Below are 20,070 nucleotides of genomic sequence, written 5' to 3' on the forward strand. Positions count from 1 at the left end.
GCACCCTCAGATTCCAAATGTTCAAATAGTTGTATCTTGGCCAAATATTGTTCTAACAAACCATACATCAATGGAAAGCTTATTTATTCAGCTTTTAGATAATGTATAAATCTCAATTTAAAAAAAAATACCTTTATGAGTGGTTTTGTGGTCCAGGGTCACATTTATTTTACGGCCTGGTTTCAGAAACAGGGCTTAAGATTAAGGCTTTAGTTCAATTAGGACATTTAAATAGATTTATAAATGTGCCTTAGAAAAAAAACATTACTGGTGTGTAATGTTTTGAGACAAAACAATGGCATTGACATATTTTAAGATATGCCAGTTCAAACATCCATTTCAGTCTGAGACTAGCTTAAAGGGATAGTTCACCCAAAAATGAAAATTCTGTCATCATTTACTCACCCTCAAGTTGTTCCAAACCTGTATGAGTTTCTTTGTTCTGCTGAACACAAAATAAGATATTTTGAAGAATGTTTGTAACAAAGCAGATAGAGCAACCATTGACTACCATGGTATTTTTCCCCCTACTATGGTAGTCAATGGTTGCTCTATCTGCTTGGTTACAAACATTCTTCAAAATATCTTCTTTTGTGTTCAGCAGAACAAAGAAACTCCAGGTTTGGAACAACGTGAGGGTGAGTAAATGATGACAGAATTTTCATTTTTGGGTGAACTATCCCTTTAAGCCTTGTTTGTGAAACTATGGGTACAAAATATTTCTATTTTAAATAAATGCTGTTCTTTTGACCCTTATATTAATCAAAGAATCCTGAACAAATTTATCAAAAAATGTGATGCCACAAATCTGTTTTCAACATTGATTATAATAAGAAATGTACATATTAGAATGGTTTCTGAAGTATCATGTGACACTGAATCAATAATGATAACTCTACAAGTGAACACAATGAAACCACACTGACATACATTGCAGTTACAATATGACGAAAGCTTTTTATTTAAGGACTGTCTTCATGATGCAATACGATTCTTTTTATGACCTTTTTATAATATATGTGACCAGTCTTAATACATACTGTTATTAAAATAATAATAACATCTGATCATTTTTTGCAAATCTGACACGATCATCATAATTTGACTGTCTGCCTGCATTTGATGTGCATTCTGTAGGGTTTGGGGGTGAGTGTGACTCCATACACCGGGGTGTAATCTGGTTCCCCGGCATCATCGGGCCACACAAACTGGAAACGGCGCAACAGAGTGACCATGACCAGGAAGAGCTCCATACGTGCAAGACCCTCACCGAGACACACGCGGGGACCTGTACACCATATATGTGCATTTACGATTTACAAAATGCACTCAAACAACTCAAAACTATACCTGCATCTGATACTGAATCCGTTACCTGCAGAAAAAGGCATAAAGGCCTCAGGCTTCTCAAACTGGCCCTGCTCGTTCAGGAAGTTGTCTGGGTTGAATTCATGAGGAAACTTCCACTGGCCTTCTTCTTTTAGCACAGAAGTGAGGTTAGGAATAACAAAAGTTCCCTAGAGAAGAAAAAGAAACAAAGTCATGATTTTACAGGGTTAAAACTCCCTTTATATAGAAGTTTCCTCACCTTTGGGATGTTGTAGCCCATCAGCTCAGTGTCTTTGGTGGTGCAGTGAAACACACTTAGCGGTACAGTGTTAGCGACACGTTGGACTTCATGAATCATAGCCTGTGTGTACGGCATATCATGTCTGTCTTCATACGATGCGTGATCTTTATCCTCCAGAACATCATCAATCTCTTGCTGACATTTTGCTGGTGAAATAAAAAGTTATGTTTAAGTGGTATCACTTTAGTATGGGCAACACATATTCACTATTAACTATGACTTTTGCCTCAATAAACCCCTAATTTACTGCTTATTAATAGTTAGTAAGGTAGTTTTTGTAGCGTTTAAGTTTAGGTATTGGGTAGGATTAAGGGATGTAGAATAAGGTCATGCAGAATAACGCATTAACATGTGCTTTATAAGTACTAATAAGCAGCCAATATCCTTGTAATATGCATGCTAATAAGCAACTAGTTAATAGCGAGAACTGAACCCTAAAATAAAGTGTTAACGTTTAAGCTAAAGCATTAATCAAATGAATTCAAATGCATTAATAAATCAAAACACAAACCTTGAACCTCTGGGTGGGTCATGAGGTAGAGAAATCCAGTGAGGAGGGTGTTTGACGTGGTATCAGTCCCTGCAAAGTGCAAATCCAGAATGTACAGGATAAGTTGAGCTTCAGTGAACGAGGAACCATCATTTCCTCTCTGGTAAAATTAAAATAACCACTGATTAGAGATTAATAAGGACAACTTTCTCATTCAGGTAAAATAGACATGCACTTACATAAAAATTCTGACCGATGCTGACAAACTGATAATTTTCATATTATGGACTATAACCAATGAATGATGGAAATTAAAATTCTATGTACTGCTACAAGTGAATTTACGCATCCCAAAATTATAATGTACAGTATGAAAAATCCATAAACTTTTTTTTAACAGTTTTCCACATTTAAAAGTGTAACTCAATTATTAGAGTTTTTGAAGACATTGGGTACATTTACATGACAACAATGTACTAAAAACATTCATTTTTCTTTGCGTCGTTCATGTACAGACGAAAACGTTGTCAAAACAATCCCCGTTTACACGGATCTGCGAAAATGGCTAACGACGTTTTATTCTGCTGCTAAGCAAGTAGTTGGCGATGTCACATTGTACAGAAACACTACGTGCCTATAGACGCATGTGCATGATGTCACCGTTTTCACAAATTCACATTTTGTAGTTTACAACTTGCACTTTGAAACATTTTAAGGCCCCCAAAACGCAGTTGTCATTTCCCAAGTTTACTGTTACAAATATTCAGATAGAATCAAATGTATGTGTATTTGGCGTGCTGTCTGAGGGGAGGGCTCCAAGCTGGGAATTTTGGCCCGAACCCAGAGTACTTCCCCCGTATCTTTGGTTAGGCTAGTAACCAGGCAGGTGTAAGGAGATGGGGTGGTGGTGGCATGTTTCCCTACTATACAGGTGCTGGTCATATAATTAGAATATCATCAAAAAGTTGATTTATTTCACTATAACTGACAACTGACAGTGCTTCAAGAACCACTACGCACAGACGTATGCAAGACATGGGTTTCAGCTGTCACATTCTTTGTGTTAAGCCACTCTTGTACAACAGACAGCGTCAGAACCGTCTCGCCTGGGCTAAAGACAAAAAGGACTGGACTGCTGCTGAGTGGTCCAAAGCTATGTTCTCTGATTTAAGTAAATTTTGCATTTCTTTTGGAAATCAGGGTCCCAGAGTCTGGAGGAAGAGAGGAGAGGCACACAATCCACGTTGCTTGAGGTCCAGTGTAAAGTTTTCACAGTCAGTGATGGTTTGGGGTGCCATGTCATCTGCTGGTGTTGGTCCACTGTGTTTTCTGAGGTCCAAGGTCAACACAGCCGTATACCAGGATGTTTTAGAGCACTTCATGCTTCCTGCTGCTGACCAACTTTATGGAGATGCAGATTTCATTTTCCAACAGGACTTGGCACCTGCACACAGTGCCAAAGCAACCAGTACCTGGTTTAAGGACCATGGTATCCCTGTTCTTAATTGGCCAGCAAACTCGCCTGACCTTAACCCCATAGAAAATCTATGGGGTATTGTGAAGAGGAAGATGCGATATGCCAGACCCAAAAATGCAGAAGAGCTGAAGGCCACTATCAGAGCAACCTGGGCTCTCATAACACCTGAGCAGTGCCACAGACTGATCGACTCCATGCCACGCCGCATTGCTGCAGTAATTCAGGCAAAAGGAGCCCCAACTAAGTATTGAGTGCTGTACATGCTCATACTTTTCATGTTCATACTTTTCAGTCGACCAAGATTTCTAAAAATCCTTTCTTTGTATTGGTCTTAAGTAATATTCTAATTTTCTGAGATACTGAATTTGGGATTTTCCTTAGTTGTTAGTTATAATCATCAAAATTTAAATAAATAAACATTTGAAATATATATGTCTCTGTGTAATTAATTAATATAATATACAAGTTTCACTTTTTGAATGGAGTTAGTGAAATAGATAAACTTTTTGATGATATTCTAATTATATGACCAGCACCTGTATAGTAGGCAAAAATCAGTCTGTGAAAAAAGGATGTCCGAATTCACAGTACTCGTAAAAGAGTAGGCAAAAAGTTTCCCGATGACCTACTACTTCCGATGAGATCCTGAAGTGTGCATACACTTTGGGCCCTGTCCCAAATGGTACTCTAAACCCTCACGGTCTTCCTCTGAGTCCGCACTTTCACGACGTAATGCCGCTTTGACTGTCGGGAAGAAGTCCGTTGCGTAGCTCGCGCCAGTATGGGCTCGGCTGAAGTGCGCATCAAGGGCGCATATCGACCTCAAAGGGGGCGCTCGCGAGCACCCTTCTGAGACCTAAAATGACAAATGGGACACCCTGCGGTCACGTGGACTTAACGGACACGTGCACGCAGCGGCCATTGTAAGTCCACGAGACCGAAAGTGCACATGAAGTGTGCCATTTGGGACAGGGCCTTTCTATCCCATGAGGCCACGGGACAGGATTTGTGAATGGCAGCAAAGCGACGCAACTGGCACTGGTAGCCAGGTCACATGATAATGACAACATGGCGAATGTAGTCCGTACATTCATGCTACACATACTCATACTATATAGAACATACTTTTATAGGGGCTGTGAAGTAATTACTTATTCAAAATAAGTACCTACTCAACAGAGTATGCGATTTCGGATGCAGCCGAAGTCTACATTGATCCAGATACATTTGAAAACTGCGATTTTGTTTCAAAACGTTCACGAAAATTATTTTCAAAAGTTTCTCATCCACACTGAAACACTTAAATAATCTAACGCTGCATTCACATGGGGTGTCAACGCTTCTCAATTACTTTGAATGGGTGACGTCATGCAAGCCGAACTGGATTGTGGGTTCCGTTGCGTCACTGGCATTGCTCGTGGCAGAAATGGAAAAGTTTTCAACTTTTCAAGCGCCAACGCAGGCGTTAGCCAATCAGATCGCCTATGCAAATACCTTAGTGCAGATGCTAGCCAACTGCGTTCATGCAACACCGTAAAAGTACTATGATTGGCGGTTGTCACTATGACAGTCGCGTCAGCACAAAGCTTCAGACACACCCACCATTGACGCCGACATCCCGTGTGGGGGTGTTCGATTCCAGGTTTTTTGGATGATTCCCGACTCCCATTGTAGGAGTCTATGGAATCGACTCCTCGACTCCATTTACTTTACATCAAGAAATAAGACAAAATTGCAGTTTACACACTTAATTAATTTTCCCCCGACACGAAGCCTTAAAATCCCCTTATTAAAACATCACACTTTTAGTCCAATTAGTCCAATTTAGAGATGACTTGATGAGTGGCTACCAACGTTGCTACCTAGATGTTGCCGATACCTAATTTTACAGAGGAACAGCTGTTCACGAGTGTTAGCACTAAATGCACATGATCATGGTCTTAAAAGGTGAGTTAAAGATACTAAATACTAAAATACATACAATAATCTACACTTATTGATGTGTTTATTCTTGTTGTGAGTTTCTTATGATTTATGGTTCTTTTAATGATTATGAACACAAGGTTAACCATGGAAAACCAAATCTATAGGCTACCTATTTATTGCATTAATATACCATCAATTAAACTAAAGCTAGCATGAAGGAAGCCTATGTATAATTACAAACTAAAGTCACTATTACTGTTATCTATTTCTATAGTAAGCTACAGTACATGTAGGATAAATATGTGTGACAAAGTTTCTGCGACAGCTCTCTGATGCTGTGTATTACGTCAGTGTCCGATTAGTGCACTCAACTGCCATGAACTATATAGGGATTAGAGAGTCAGTTAACAAGTGAGCGATTTCGGACACAGCAACAGAATCAACACAGAGAGTCTACCCGTTTTATTATGTGTGTGCGGCAGTCTTCCGTGAGGAGGCTGCCGTTTTTACTTTCAGTTTGTTTATTTGTTTATTAAAGTATTTTTAACGTTCCCCGGTTCCCGCCTCCTTCTTCCCATAGCATCATATTGTACTACATTGGTGCCGAAACCCGGGAAGAAGGAGGCGGGAACCGGCGAACGCTCAACCAACTTTAATCAAAAATAAACACAAACTGAAAGTGCTCATGGAAAGCTGCCGCACACACATAATAAAACATAAACAAAACACAACGTAAAATCCAGGCCTGGTTCTCTCTCGTCCTTCTCTGTCGCCGCTCCTCCTTTTATGCTTCCGAGCTCCTCCGTGAGACACAAGACCGGTGCGGCACGCAGCTGGCGCTCATTGTCACTCACGCCACCGGCCTCGTCCCGTATCCGGATTAGTGTAGTCTAAGCAGTGGCGGCTGGTCAATAGGGGGCGCTGGGGCGCCGCTCCCATTAAATTTCCAGAAATATACATGTATACAAAAATTATATAAAGTGAAATAAAAATGAAATAGTTTACTCATACGACGTGCTGGCTGTTAGTAAGAGCCTCAGCATTTAATAAAAACTGCCTTTGACCGGTTGACTATTTTATATGTTCTTCAATATGTTTCATGCGGTTTCATGGGCGAGGGACGCCGGACAAATTGATGTCTATCTGAGTCCAAAAATCTATGGGCAGCATGTGACCTGAAGCTGGTCTCTAATTGGTTTCTTAAAGATCCTCCTCCGGACGCAGGTCGCTGCGTCCCTGGCGAATCAGAATTGGATGCGTGTTATTTTATCCAATCTGATTGGTTCTTGTCACCTGTCATTCAACTTTCCGCTCTTGGCCACTAAAGGGAAATGAGCGGGCGACATCGTCACTCCGACTCCGCCAAAACCTTGTTAGGATGATCACTTTCGTAGAGATGGCAGCAGTTAATTCTTTCACAAGGCGTTCGCTGGAAGAAATAAACGGATAAAGGATCCAGAACCGGACCAACGCGATTTACAAATCCAGCAGCAGGCCAGTGACAGAGGATGAAGCGGCACTCTGAGCTTCACAGGCTTGTTATGAGAAACGTAGGTGGCTGGCTGGATGTGTTGTTAGCAATGCCCTTTATTGCTTTCCCTGTCTTTTATTTCTAAGTGTCGGTACTGAAGTTTTGTGGACAACAACGGGGGTAAGAGACCTCAAATATCTAACTGAACAATGCAAACGTCATGACACTACTGAGATGACTGACTTTAATCAGAGAGTCATTGAGAAATTTGTTGGCCAGAAAGAAAGGAGAGCAAAATGTATGTTCAAGTAGTCAACATGCTAGTCTGTTGTTGCTGTTTTCTTTTATTTTTCCTTTCCTCATTAACTTATATGTGGGAAATGAATGTGTAAAAAGATAAAAGTAAAGACACTGTTTTCTCTTTAATGCTTGAATTTAGTCAACATGCATCTTGATACTAGTTGATACTAGACCGATATAGTACCGATATATTGCTCATTCCTAAAAAAAAACCATCACAGATGCACACGCACCTTATCAAGCTCATCCAGATAGCAGTCAATGAAGTCTCTTGGCTCTCCTGGGACTCTTGTATTTTTGTGCTCATTGACCAGTTTTGCAGACAATTCTCTGGCCTTGCTGGCATTTTTGAAGGCCTTCTTGAATGGCAGGGGCAGGAATCTCACCATAGGAAATGTATCGTATATCTGCAATAAAATAGACAACATTTTTCATAAAAAGTCCAAAGGACAATTACAGAAAAATTTTTAATTTTAAATTTCTTTTTTGTTCATTTGATAAACCTGAAACTTTTACTTAAACAATAAAAAAATAAATAATAACAATACAGCTTAGCATATGTGTATTTTATTAGCTGCAGTGTGAATATATGAAGTGATAGAACGCCTCACCATGGCCCACGGTCCATTGGCAATCTTTGCATTCTCCGTATAAAGGTGAACGAAAAGTTTGAGGAATTGATCTTCATAATCATAACGGGATCCAAACAGAACAATGCAAATTATATTTGATGCAGCATTGTGGAACATAGTCTGAGGGTCAAAGGAGTTCCCTGCAAAGACCAAAAAAAAACACATCACACTGAACGTCAAGTCAACTTCTTGTGTGAGTTTGCTTTGAGATACTGAAAATAAGATAACAAAAATAAGCACTTAATTATTACCAACAATTTTTTCCAATTTGGCAATAACATGGGAAACCTCCCCCAGAATTCTCTCCTCCATTGACTGCTTCCCCAGGCCAAAGTTTCTCAGGGTCATCAAAGCGAAGCGTCTGTGTTCTTTCCAACTGGGGCCATAGTCAGACAAAATTACACCTGCGATAATATGTAAATATTATTTACGGGCCTCAATGATACCACGTGTAATATCAGATAAGGCTGAAAATGGCTCTTTGGACTCAAAGTGAACAACCTCAAAAACATTGATTAACCATAGTCTGTACATAGGTATGAGAGTGAAGGTTGATTTGCAAGTATATTTACCGCTTCCTTTTGTAATACGGTTGACCATGAGGTCCTGGGGGCGTCCTGCAAAATCCACAGCCTTAGTAACAAGAGCTTCCTTCAACACCTCAAAACCATTAAGAACCACCCAAGGTTTTGCTCCAAGGTACAGACTGTAAACTTTTCCATAGCGATCTGCCAGCTAAAAGGTTTTTAGACATCACACAGCAACACATTACCAAATTTTTTAACAGATAACTCTTCAAAGTGGTATGGTTATTGTTAATTTCTTTCTTTATATTTAAAACTAAGGAAGTGTTCAAATAATGTAGTACTGTACCCTCTCGAAATCTTTCAAAGGATTATTGATGTTCAGCTCTAGCAAATTCCCAAATAATGGCAGAGGACGAGGTCCTGGAGGAAAGTTCTTTGGCCTCGGGATCTGGATGAAGAGGAACACGAGGAAGAGGCATATCCACACCAGTATCAGAAAGCCCAGCATGCTGACTGATGTCCAGCTGTGAACTGCTCACGTTTCACTTTTAAACTCAAGATACTACGCACCAACCCCTCCCACTTCAAATACTGAACGTTGTCTGTAGGCTCACAATTAATATACTTATAATAACCAATCCAAGACAGATTGATTCATTTCCAGCACAATATAACAATGAAAGAGTTAATGTTCCAGGCGGTTTGCACCAAAAAATGTTGCGCATTTGTTTTATAGGAGCATTTTCCACCTTCTCGCTAAACTGGCTTTTTTTTTTTTTTGCTACTGTACCTTTAAGACTTTGATATGTAAATAGCCTCTTTTATGACTAATTTAATATTGTAGCTAACACTGTCATTTATCATGATGAGTCTTTAAAAAGGGTACATAAAACACACAGCTTCAGCCAATCTAATGTTAATCTTGAGTACCTATTGAGTAGTATTGCATCCTTCATATCTCTGAAGAGTATTTTGTTTTATCATATTTATAAAAGACAAATACACTGACTATACCAATTCTTTCCGAAAACAGCCAAACTTGTGGAGGTGTGCAGTGGGCGGAGCTAAAGATTCATGAGCACACACACACACGCAATACATAATGGCATATCCCTGGATAACTTTCGATTCACTATACGTTTGTGTTGTGTACATTATATGCACTTACCATATTGCCAACAAAACACAGGCATTTGATGCAGTTTCACTCACACTTGCTGCTGCTCCGGAAAGACAAACTGCATCCACAGTTTCCTTAACACGGGGTTATTTGGGAAGCTGAACATGGTTATTTTTCCCTCAAAACAAGAAACACACTTCTTTAGGGACATTATTGATTTCGTGGTCTAAAAACAAAATGACAGCGCTGCCAACGGCTTATGTAACCTGGGCAAAGCTAGTTGATGGCCGTGCTCTTGCTCTGGTTGATGTGCAGGCACTCATCCGGGAGAAGTGCCCATACAAGGAATTCTGCCCTTTATGACGTCATACAGGGCCATACTCGCAAAACGACGTTCCGAAACTTGTTTGAATCCTGAAGGAGTGTATTTGGCACAGAAATACTCATACGTCCAACAAATTTTAAAAAAGAAGAAAAAAAAAACATTGGCCATGTTTAACATGAGAATCGAACTCTTTAACAGTGTAAATAAGTCAGAATGCATGAAATAGCATTAGACCCCCCACCCCTTTAAAACTGAATAGGTGTAGATATGCAGCATTGTGTTAAATCTGAATAACCTCTTAAATAAAAAGGAAAATTCTACTGTCCATGATATAGTCATCATGAACACAATCTATCTATCTATCTATCTATCTATCTATCTATCTATCTATCTATCTATCTATCTATCTATCTATCTATCTATCTATCTATCTATCTATCGTCTGTTGTAAGTCAGAAAGCCTTAAAAAGTTAGCCAACACCTAATGTTAAAACTATTCAACTTATGATGCAACAAGTGAAAATAAAGCAAGCACTGATGATTTACAGCTTTAAAATTGTTATTAATTCAGTCACATAAAAACGAGCATTTTTCAGTTCAGCACATGACAAAGACAAACCCCGGTATCTGTGGCCCCCACATGGCCGCTTCAGATCAATGTGCTGTTCTTATCGCCCCCTACAGGCCTTTCGACAGAGCCTTCCATTTTTTATCAGGTCATCCCATGATGCACCGCGCCATCAACGGCTTCAGTCATTCAAGCAGCTCAGCTCCGGTGCTTGTGAGAGCGCCTGTTCTTGTTAGGCCATCTGGGTTCGGGTAACCTGTGTCCTGAACCGGACCAGACCCTGAACGGGGGCTTAACTCTCTCATTTCGAGGTGAACTTCCCCGTCCATGCTCTAGGAATCACCGGTCGTTGACGGGAAGCGAGCGTTTGGGCGGCAGAAGCGGTGCTGTCACCGATATAACAGGAGAAAGCGATCAATATACAAACACAAACCGACCTGTGGGGATTTATCAATACTTTAAAAGCCACTTGATGGATTTAGAGACCGGAAGAAACGAACTGGGGGCGATGGGAGAATCGCTGCAGCCGCAGACCCCCAGTCGCCACGAGAAAAGTCTCGGGCTGCTCACCACTAAATTTGTGACTCTGCTGCAGGAAGCGAAGGACGGAGTGCTGGATTTGAAAGCTGTAAGCACCATCATCATCACTACCACCATCACCGTCACGAGCGATATGTTTTCAGTATCGCACGCGCGATGCCCAAGACGGACAGCGCCTGCTGCAAATGCATCGTTTTTAATGTTCGCATGCAAACAGATGCTCTCCAGGTCGTATAACAGCACAGAAAAGTTGATAAAGTTTCTTTGGTAAGGGAGGAGGGGGTCGCGTGCATGGACAACCCCTCTCTCAACTACCCGACAGCTCGGCTTAAATAAAGTAGTTCCTCCACTAAACCAGGCGAGCCCGCTAACAGGTTGCAAATGTAATGTCACCACTGCCGCTCCTGTGGTGTTTTTTATTGTATCCCGGAGGTTTCTTGCGATTAATAAGCGGATCCCATCCGGACTGAAAACTGAAACAAAAGCCTTCAAAACAAGCACGTGCTCTCGAGTTTGGGATAGTTTAGGCCTGTGCGACCGGGGGTTGCGTTTCTTTGCATCTATTGGGGTTTAAACACGATATTACGGGTCTAAAACGTATTAAAATACTAATTTGGTTATTTGAATGACGTTGGGTTGTGTATTCAAAGTATTGAAGTCGTTTAAAAATGAGCAGGACCTAATGGAACTTGAGTGCATCAAGTTGTCAACTTTTCTGGGCTGTTTTGTTAGTCAATACGTCTTAAAGGGACAGTTCAAAGAAACATGAACATTTACTCACCCTCATTTTTGTTCCAAACCCATAATGACGAGCCTTTCTTAAGTGGGAACACTAAAGGAGATGGTAGGCTGCATGACATCCTCAGTCACCATTCACTTTCATTGCATGGAGTAAAGATGCGATGCAAGAGAACGGTGACCAATGCTGTCAGTCTCTCCCATTCTACTTAATACATTTCCCACAGAAGAAATAGTCACAACTGAGTAAATGAGTTTATTTTTCAGTGCACTGTTCTTAAAGGCTTCGTATGCGAAACATTTGCAATGTGCAAAACACTTGTTTTGAGTAATGAGAAGAATCCATAATCTGGTTTGCTTTGTGTGAATGTGATTTTAGGCTGCAGATACTTTGGCTGTTAGGCAGAAACGGCGCATCTACGACATCACCAATGTTTTGGAAGGCATTGGACTCATTGAAAAGAAATCCAAAAACAGCATCCAGTGGAAGTAAGGCAATTATGCGGATGCTTTCTGGTGTCTTTTTAATGTAAAGATATACTTCTTATTCCTATTTTGATGGTCACTGCATTATAATTGTTTTGCATCATCACATTAAATATTTTAGAACGTCAGGCATCTTTTCCTTGTTAGTTCATATAAGAATATAAGGCATGTACTTGTATATAAGTACATTTCTTTTTTGATATTGCATAGGTACAGCAGCTTTTTTTTAATTAAAATGATACGTATATTATTGTATATATGCTATCATGCAAAAGTCTGGGGTCAGTAAGAGTTTTTAAAATAGTTTTATTCAACAAGGATGTATTAAATTGATCAAAACGACAGTAAAGACATTGTTACTAAATAAATAAAATATGTATTACATAGTATATTCTATATAATATACAAATCAATTCTGTTAAACTTTGTGTTCAAGTATTATAAAAGTACACAAATATTAAGCAGCCCCACTGTTTTCAACATTGATGATGATAAATGTTTCTTGAGCAGCAAATCATCATAATAGAATGATTTTTGAAGGATCATGTGACACAAGACTGGAGTACTGATGCTGAAAATTTAGCTTTGCCAACAAAGAAATGAATTAAATTAATTATAATTAATAAAAAGTTAATAATATTTCACAATATTACTGCATTCTTTTTCAAATAAATGCAGTCATGGTGACTTCTTTCAAAAACATTTAAAAAGTCTTACCAACCCCAAACTTTAAACGATATACTATGAATTTGAAACAATTCATAGTAAGTGCCTCTGAGCAAATTATAAAAGGTTTGTTTTAATAAGTAACCCGACCTAATGCAGCTAATTGCTCTTCCGAGACAACTGTTTAAATGATTAAGCTGTGGCTATTTATGTTTTCGAGAGCTGTCTGTTCAAATGTCATCGAATTCACTTGATCTAAATGTCTGTTTCTATTTTCGTTCATTTGTAGGGGTGTTGGTCCTGGTTGCAACACGCGTGAAATTGCAGACAAGCTGATAGATCTCAAGTTGGAATTGGAAGATCTTGACAGGAGGGAACATGAACTGGACCAGCAGAGAGTTTGGGTTCAGCAGAGCATCAAGAACGTGACAGACGACTCACTAAACAGCCCATATCCTTCTAACTACACTTAAGTCCACTGTTTTCACTCTACATGCTCTTACATTATTTAAATTGAGTTTTTATATGGACTCTGGGCTCCATGGCAACTTTCATTGGACTAGCACAGCCTAGAGGCTCTCTGATTGACATGTAAAGCAACCAATCTTGGTTCGTTTTGTTCAGCGTCATGTTTAGGGGTGTGAAAATGTAATGTCCATGTCTCTACAATAGACCAGACTGGAATGTAAAACTCTTAGGACGTGTTTTAAAGAGTATATGTCGCAAACTTCAAATACTTTTGAAAATTCAGTGTTTAGTTGATCCTGATAAGCTTGCATCGTCACAGTTGTAAACATGGTGACTTTCTTTTTAATGGGGGGGTTTGGTGTCACGGCGGGTTTGTTTCCAGGTGGACCATTAAAAAACGCAATGCGCATCTGGAAATCCTGTAGAAATCAGTCAGATGGCAACTTTTTAAACAGAATTTTGTGTGCTATATGCATCAGATGTAGAGCCAACGATCCGCGGGCGTGACGTCTGACGCTGAGAACCACATACTAGTATACTACTTTTACCATATCTTTCTATGGCAGAAGTTGTAAGCTAGGAAGTAGTATGCAGTTCCGAATTCAGCCTTTGTTTGCCGTTTTGTCCTTAACTTGACACACTCTGGCATATGTAACGCATCAAGACCTCTGCAATTGCTTCAAAGGTTGGTTTTTCCCATCAGACACCTAACAAAGCAGCAGTGTCACTGCAACAACAAATATTACCAGTCATAAAGCTGCAGCTGTTTACCCATATTTATGTTTTCTTAATGAAGGTTAACTCTATATGTTTCTCTGCCTCTAGGTGACACTCTTTTAGCAATCAGAGCTCCCTCAGGAACACAGCTGGAGGTCCCTGTGCCTGAATCTGTAAGTGCTGCTTGCATTTCCCTTAAAAACCACTATCTGATTGAGTGATTGATTTTGTTAATTATATATATATATATATACACACACACACACACACACACACACACACGTCACCATGGTACCCACAAATCTACATAAAGCAGCTAAAAATACATTTTATTAGTGTTATGTCTCTTTCATATAATTTATGCTCCTTTAGAAAAACACCAACACAATCCAGAAGCTAAATACACTTTTTTTTTTGCAGCATGTCAATGGACAAAAGAAGTACCAGATTCACCTGAAGAGCTCTGCAGGTCCCATCGAGGTCCTCCTGGTGAATAAGGACCCCTCTAGTTCTTCTCCTGTGGTGCTGCCCGTACCCCCGCCAGATGACATGCTTCAGAGCCTGTCCACCCCTGCTTCAACTACCTCTGCTGCTGTTGCACCCACCAAACCAGCAGCCAACAGTACGCCATCGCCCGCCTCCACCTGCCAGAGTCCTACCACCTCTTCCACCACCGTCCCGCCCAACACAACCACTGTCTCTGCTGCTAGAGCAGCCTCAGGTTCGGTGAAATTAATGAAAATTTGTCATGAATGAAATGTCTGAAAACGCTTGTTTTTTCCTTTATTATAATGTACTATGATTTTCATCTTTACTCAGTTGGTAGTGAAGGCTTGTATATAATATTAATATACACTATATTGCTAGAAGTATCGGGACACCCCTCCAAATCATTGAATTCAGATGTTCCAATCACTTCCATGGCCGTAGATGTATAAAATCAAGCACCCAGGCATGCAGACGCTTCTACAAACATTTGTGAAAGAATGGGTCTCTCTCAGGAGCTCAGTGAATTCAAGCGTGGTACCGTAATAGGTTGCCACCTGTAGAATAAGTCCATTAATGACATTTCCTCACTGCTAAATATTCCATGGTCAACTGTTAGTGGGTTTATAACAAAGTGGAAGCAATTGGGAACAACAGCAACTCGGCCACAAAGTGGTAAAAAAGTCGCCAACTTTCTGCAGAGTCAATAGCTACAGACCTCCAAACTTCGTGTGGCCTTCAGATCACCTCAAGAACAGTGTGTAGAGAGCTTCATGGAATGGATTTCCATGGCCGAGCAGCTGCAGCCAAGCCTTACATCACCAAGTGCAATGCAAAGCGTCAGATGCAGGGGTGTAAAGCACGCCGCCACTGGACTCTATAGCAGAGGAGATGTTATCTTGAGTAACAAATCACAGTTTGTCTGGCAATCAAATGGACGAGTCTGGGTTTGGCGGTTGCCAGGCGAACGGTACTTGACCGACTGCATTGTGCTTAGTGTAAAGTTAGGTGGAGACGGGATTATGGTGTGGGTTTATTTTTCAGGTGTTGGGTTTTGCCCCTTAATTCCAGTGAAAGGAACACTTAATGCTTCAGCATACCAAGACATTTTGGACAATTTCATGCTCCTAAATTTGTGGGAACAAGTCTGGGGATGGCCTCTTCCTGTTCCAACATGACTGCGCACCAGTGCACAAAGAAAGGTCCATAAAGACATGGATGATCGAGTTTGGTGTGGAGGAACTTGACTGGACTGCACAGAGTCCTGAGCTCAACCCGATAGAACACCTTTGGGATGAATTAGAGCAGAGACTGCGAGTCAGGCCTTCTTGTCCAACATCAGTGCCTGACCTCACAACGTGCTTCTAGAATAATGGTCAAATTCCCATAAACACACTTCTAAGCCTTGCGGAAAGCCTTCCCAGAAGAGTTGAAGCTGTTATAGCTGTAAAGGGTGGGCCAACTCCATATTAAACCCTACGGATTAAGAATGGGATGTCATTAAAGTCCATGTAGTTCATGCAGGCATCTCAACTATTGGCAATATAGTGGCTGAGAAATTACCCCTCAAAAGATAATTTTGTCATTATTGTGTTAGATGAGAAAATCATTAAATACTCATTACAAAAAGTAGCTTTAGAAGGAAATATTTTGATTCAACACAAACTTTTAAGGATACAAAGTGGCCATGTTTGAGCTTTGAGCACTGATGTTAAAGATGGTTTATTGCTTTACTACCGCGTTTTATTAACTTAACCAATGCTTCCTGTACGATAAATCGGATGTATATACACAAAATAAACATCATAATAATATTACAACTTACTATTGCACAAAAGCAAAATTGATTGTGCTTGCTAGTCAATTTACTTATCGGGTTGATAACATTAAAATTAAAAATGAACATGTATCAGCAGATGCTGATTTTTGTTATTCATCATTAAATATAATATCTTGTTTCCCCTCTGGGTTTGTAGATATTTCAACCACATCCACCTCTGATACAACAGCCAATCCGGCATCTTCAGCGGCCACCCAGCAGCTGCAATCATCTGCTTCATTGGACAGCTCTTCACTTCCTGATTCATCAACAGTTTTTGAGCCAATCAAAACAGACCCGTCAGATCGTAAGTGCCCATGCGTTTGAAAATTAGATAATTTTCTTCTTTTACCAGTTGTCATAATATAGAGTGTGTTAATTTATATGATAAAAAGTAAACTAGATGAAATTTGGCAGTGCATTTTCCGCTGACACTGGTGCTTGTTTGGGAGATGTGAGATTGAATCTGGCTGCTTTAAACAATTGTGACTCAGTTGTCCCTCTCTTTTTCTCAGTACTGGACTTCCCCAAAGAACTTTCAGAAATGTTTGATCCTAAAGGTGAGGACCTGTTTAACATGCTTGAGCTTTGCTGCTCATTGTTGATTTTATCACAGTCTACTGCTAATGTGCTTGACTGAACCAGTGAAGTAACACAAGGAAGAAGGTTATTCATATTTGTCATATTTCCTCCTTACAGAAATTATGAGTACAGATTTGCTTGAGGAGCTGATGTCATCAGAAGGTAAAGCCGATCATGAGTCAGCCCGCCTGCACATAGTCTATTACTAAACATGAAATGTGGATGTTTGTGTAGATAAAAAATCCAATGTCACATGAACTATGTATTATATCATGTTTATGTAATCAATAAAGCTAATTTAAATTTGACCATCAATTGAATATCACGATGGGTGTGATGAAAAATAAAATGAGCAACTGTTAGACACGGTTTCAAATGGTTACACAAAAATGGCCACGGTATCACTCTTCTCTCTTTCTCTTTCATAGTTTTCTCTCCGCTCCTTCGTCTATCCCCTCCTCCGGGTGACCATGACTACATCTATAACCTGGATGAAACGGAGGGCCTTTGTGACCTTTTTGATGTCCCCATTGCCAACCTTTGACCTCCAAACACACCGTACAACAAGAGTAGTGTACTTAAAGAACTTTCTTTTTTTTTGCCTTTTTCAAAGGAGAGAAAAGAAAGCGTGGCTCTGTGTCAGATCCACATGTATGATAAGCTGATTCTGTGTGTGTATATAAAGCTTTTTTTATATGTGTATATTTACTCCAACTCCAAAATGGCTGACTGAAAATGAACTTTCCCTGCTAAATTCAACTGCTCCGATCGGATGAAGATATCGGACGTCCATGCAAACCATTTTTGTTAATCAATTAGTCCCAAACTCCTTTTAAGGCCATTGTTTTTATACTACTTTTGTATAGATACAAGGGGAAATTCATGTTCATCACAAAATAGACTAAATTCACCAGCAATGGTTAATGGTTCAATGAAAATACCAGCTGGATGGGTCGTTTTAAATGGTCTTCCTGTTCTTAAGTAGCACGTTTTCTCCCTCTCGTTTTTATCACCGCGCATTTACTGGACGCAACTAGTATACAGATTATTCATGGAAAAAGTGTATTGCTTGCCTTCCGTAATTATGCTTTTGAAGAATGCATAAAGTGATTCAGCCAATAAGAAACAAGCACGTTTGTTCTCATCTCTACCGCTAATGCCAGCTCTCGGAAAACACAATGCGAAAGTAATTAAGTTACACTAATAAAAAGAGGCAGCGATCGTAGTGGGGAGGCCTATATTGTGTGGGATCTTTACAGTTTGGTGCTAACAAAGCAAAATATATTTATCATAGCGTATATCCTCAGAAAAAGTGAAGGAACGTACTTAAAGTGTTGGATGAACCATTCCTACTTTGTCTGTTTCAGTTGTGTATTGTTAATACGTTTGTGTCTGACTCACAATATGAATTTAACCTTTTGAAATATTTAATGAAATAACTGCTGTGGAAAAGTCACGCATAAAGCCCTATACAAATGTTAAATTAGATGCCAATTGCTATTTTTGTATTTTAAAACAGTCCCTCCCTGTGTTTTCAGTCCATACAGTACATTTGTCCGTAATCCGTTTATATACATGTATAGATACTTTTGAAAGCAAGTGATGTCTGTATATGAGAAAAACTGTCTAAAGAAGGATGTGGGTTTATTGGGGAAGTAAAGAGAAAGTCACAATATAACAAATAAGGGTATCGACATGCTGTGTAATGAGCAAAAGAATGTCATTATGTGGGCTCCTGAGTCCTGACTGTTGGTACCAATGGTTTGCCCCACAAAAAAAACATTGTTTTCTTATTGTTCCTACCTGCTAAATAATATTTTTATGCTTGTACACAGTAAGCATTTACCATTTATTTTTGTACTGGATAGATTTCCAACTGATCTGTTTTTCTGTAGATAAATAGTGTGCAAGGCTCGACAGAGGAAACGATTTCCACATTGCACTTTAAAGCAGTTTTTTCACACCGGTAACTTCCAGCCCTATGCATTGAATGGGTTGGTCGGTTCAGTTTTACAATATACAGGGAATTTGAGCAGTTTTCAAGTCGTCACTGTGTCATGCAAAATACCAGAATCGTGGTTCTTTACTGGAATCGTCCTCCCCATGAAATAAAAGATGTTTTTGTATTTGTGATGAATTTGTCTATGATTTTAAGGTATTTGCTTCCCCCTTTTTTCTTCACTTAATTCCTTAGGAGTCAGTCATACTGCTTCTAGGTGATTGAGTCATATCCTGCAGATCCAGGCATTTCTGTTCAAGTTTCACTTGAATAGGCCTATTGTAGTGTAGTGGTTAAAAACTTGGGTTGGCAACAGTTTGAATGCTTGAATCCCTCAAGGACTGATCCAATGGTTTTACCATTCTGCTTTGATAAAGGCACCAACCGTAGGTTTTTAGTTGCTAAAATTAATACGTGAAATCTTGAAATTGTTTAGCTATTTTATAAGGAAGTCTAAAACAAAAAGTTGAGGGAGAAAAGGGTTTTCAGTTTAGCACAAAAGATAAAGCAATATACAAAACATTACTACTATTATTATTACTTCGTTAGGTTTACATCATATCACAAAATGTCAGCGTTTTGTTTAAAATGTATTTAAAATACTTATATTTTACTTTGTATTGTCTGTTTTAGTTGTGTTAAATAGGAAAAAACTGCAATTGTTAAAAAGACCCAGAAGAGCAATCAACTGTCTTATAATTTTAGTAATAAAATTTTTTTTTAAAATTGTTTTTAACAAACCATTTAACTTATGTTGTTGTTCAATATGTAGGATATATATTAAACCAATAAATTACACTAATGCAAAAAAAATGTTGCATGCAATATAAACAAGAAAAACAAACAAAAATTAAAATACATAAATAGAAATAAACAGAAAAAGCATATATTAAGTTGTAATTATGGCACAGGGAAAACTTGCAACTAACATTGAATTCTGCATACCTATGCTGTTTTGTTAATGAATAATAATAATAATACAATATGTAAAATTGCAGATTCAGACAAACGGCTGTGTTAAACAGTGTTGGTTAAGTTACTCTAAAAATAAATGAATTAGCCTACATGAAACTGCTCTTTTAATTCTTTCAAATAAATAATAT

General features: G+C 39.2%; 2 protein-coding genes across 2 annotated transcripts; one reads left to right on the forward strand and one right to left on the reverse strand.

Annotated features, from left to right (window-relative positions):
- Positions 1-9,466, reverse strand: cyp2x9 (cytochrome P450, family 2, subfamily X, polypeptide 9). Its single transcript, XM_079809404.1, has 9 exons — positions 8,800-9,466; positions 8,499-8,661; positions 8,178-8,330; positions 7,906-8,066; positions 7,528-7,701; positions 2,142-2,280; positions 1,589-1,776; positions 1,376-1,517; positions 1-1,288 (listed from the first exon to the last, which is right to left on the reverse strand). The coding sequence occupies exons 1-9, from the start codon at positions 8,959-8,961 to the stop codon at positions 1,095-1,097; spliced, it is 1,476 nt and encodes a 491-aa protein (XP_079665530.1). The 5' UTR covers positions 8,962-9,466; the 3' UTR covers positions 1-1,094.
- Positions 9,467-10,624: 1,158 nt separating this feature from the next.
- Positions 10,625-19,103, forward strand: e2f4 (E2F transcription factor 4). Its single transcript, XM_079809406.1, has 10 exons — positions 10,625-11,094; positions 12,124-12,233; positions 13,186-13,347; positions 14,006-14,049; positions 14,190-14,254; positions 14,502-14,802; positions 16,544-16,693; positions 16,902-16,946; positions 17,086-17,130; positions 17,397-19,103. The coding sequence occupies exons 1-10, from the start codon at positions 10,939-10,941 to the stop codon at positions 17,510-17,512; spliced, it is 1,194 nt and encodes a 397-aa protein (XP_079665532.1). The 5' UTR covers positions 10,625-10,938; the 3' UTR covers positions 17,513-19,103.
- Positions 19,104-20,070: the final 967 nt, after the last annotated feature.

This window comes from Gobio gobio, assembly GCF_949357685.1.
Source record: "Gobio gobio genome assembly, chromosome: 25".
Classification (NCBI taxonomy): domain Eukaryota; kingdom Metazoa; phylum Chordata; class Actinopteri; order Cypriniformes; family Gobionidae; genus Gobio; species Gobio gobio.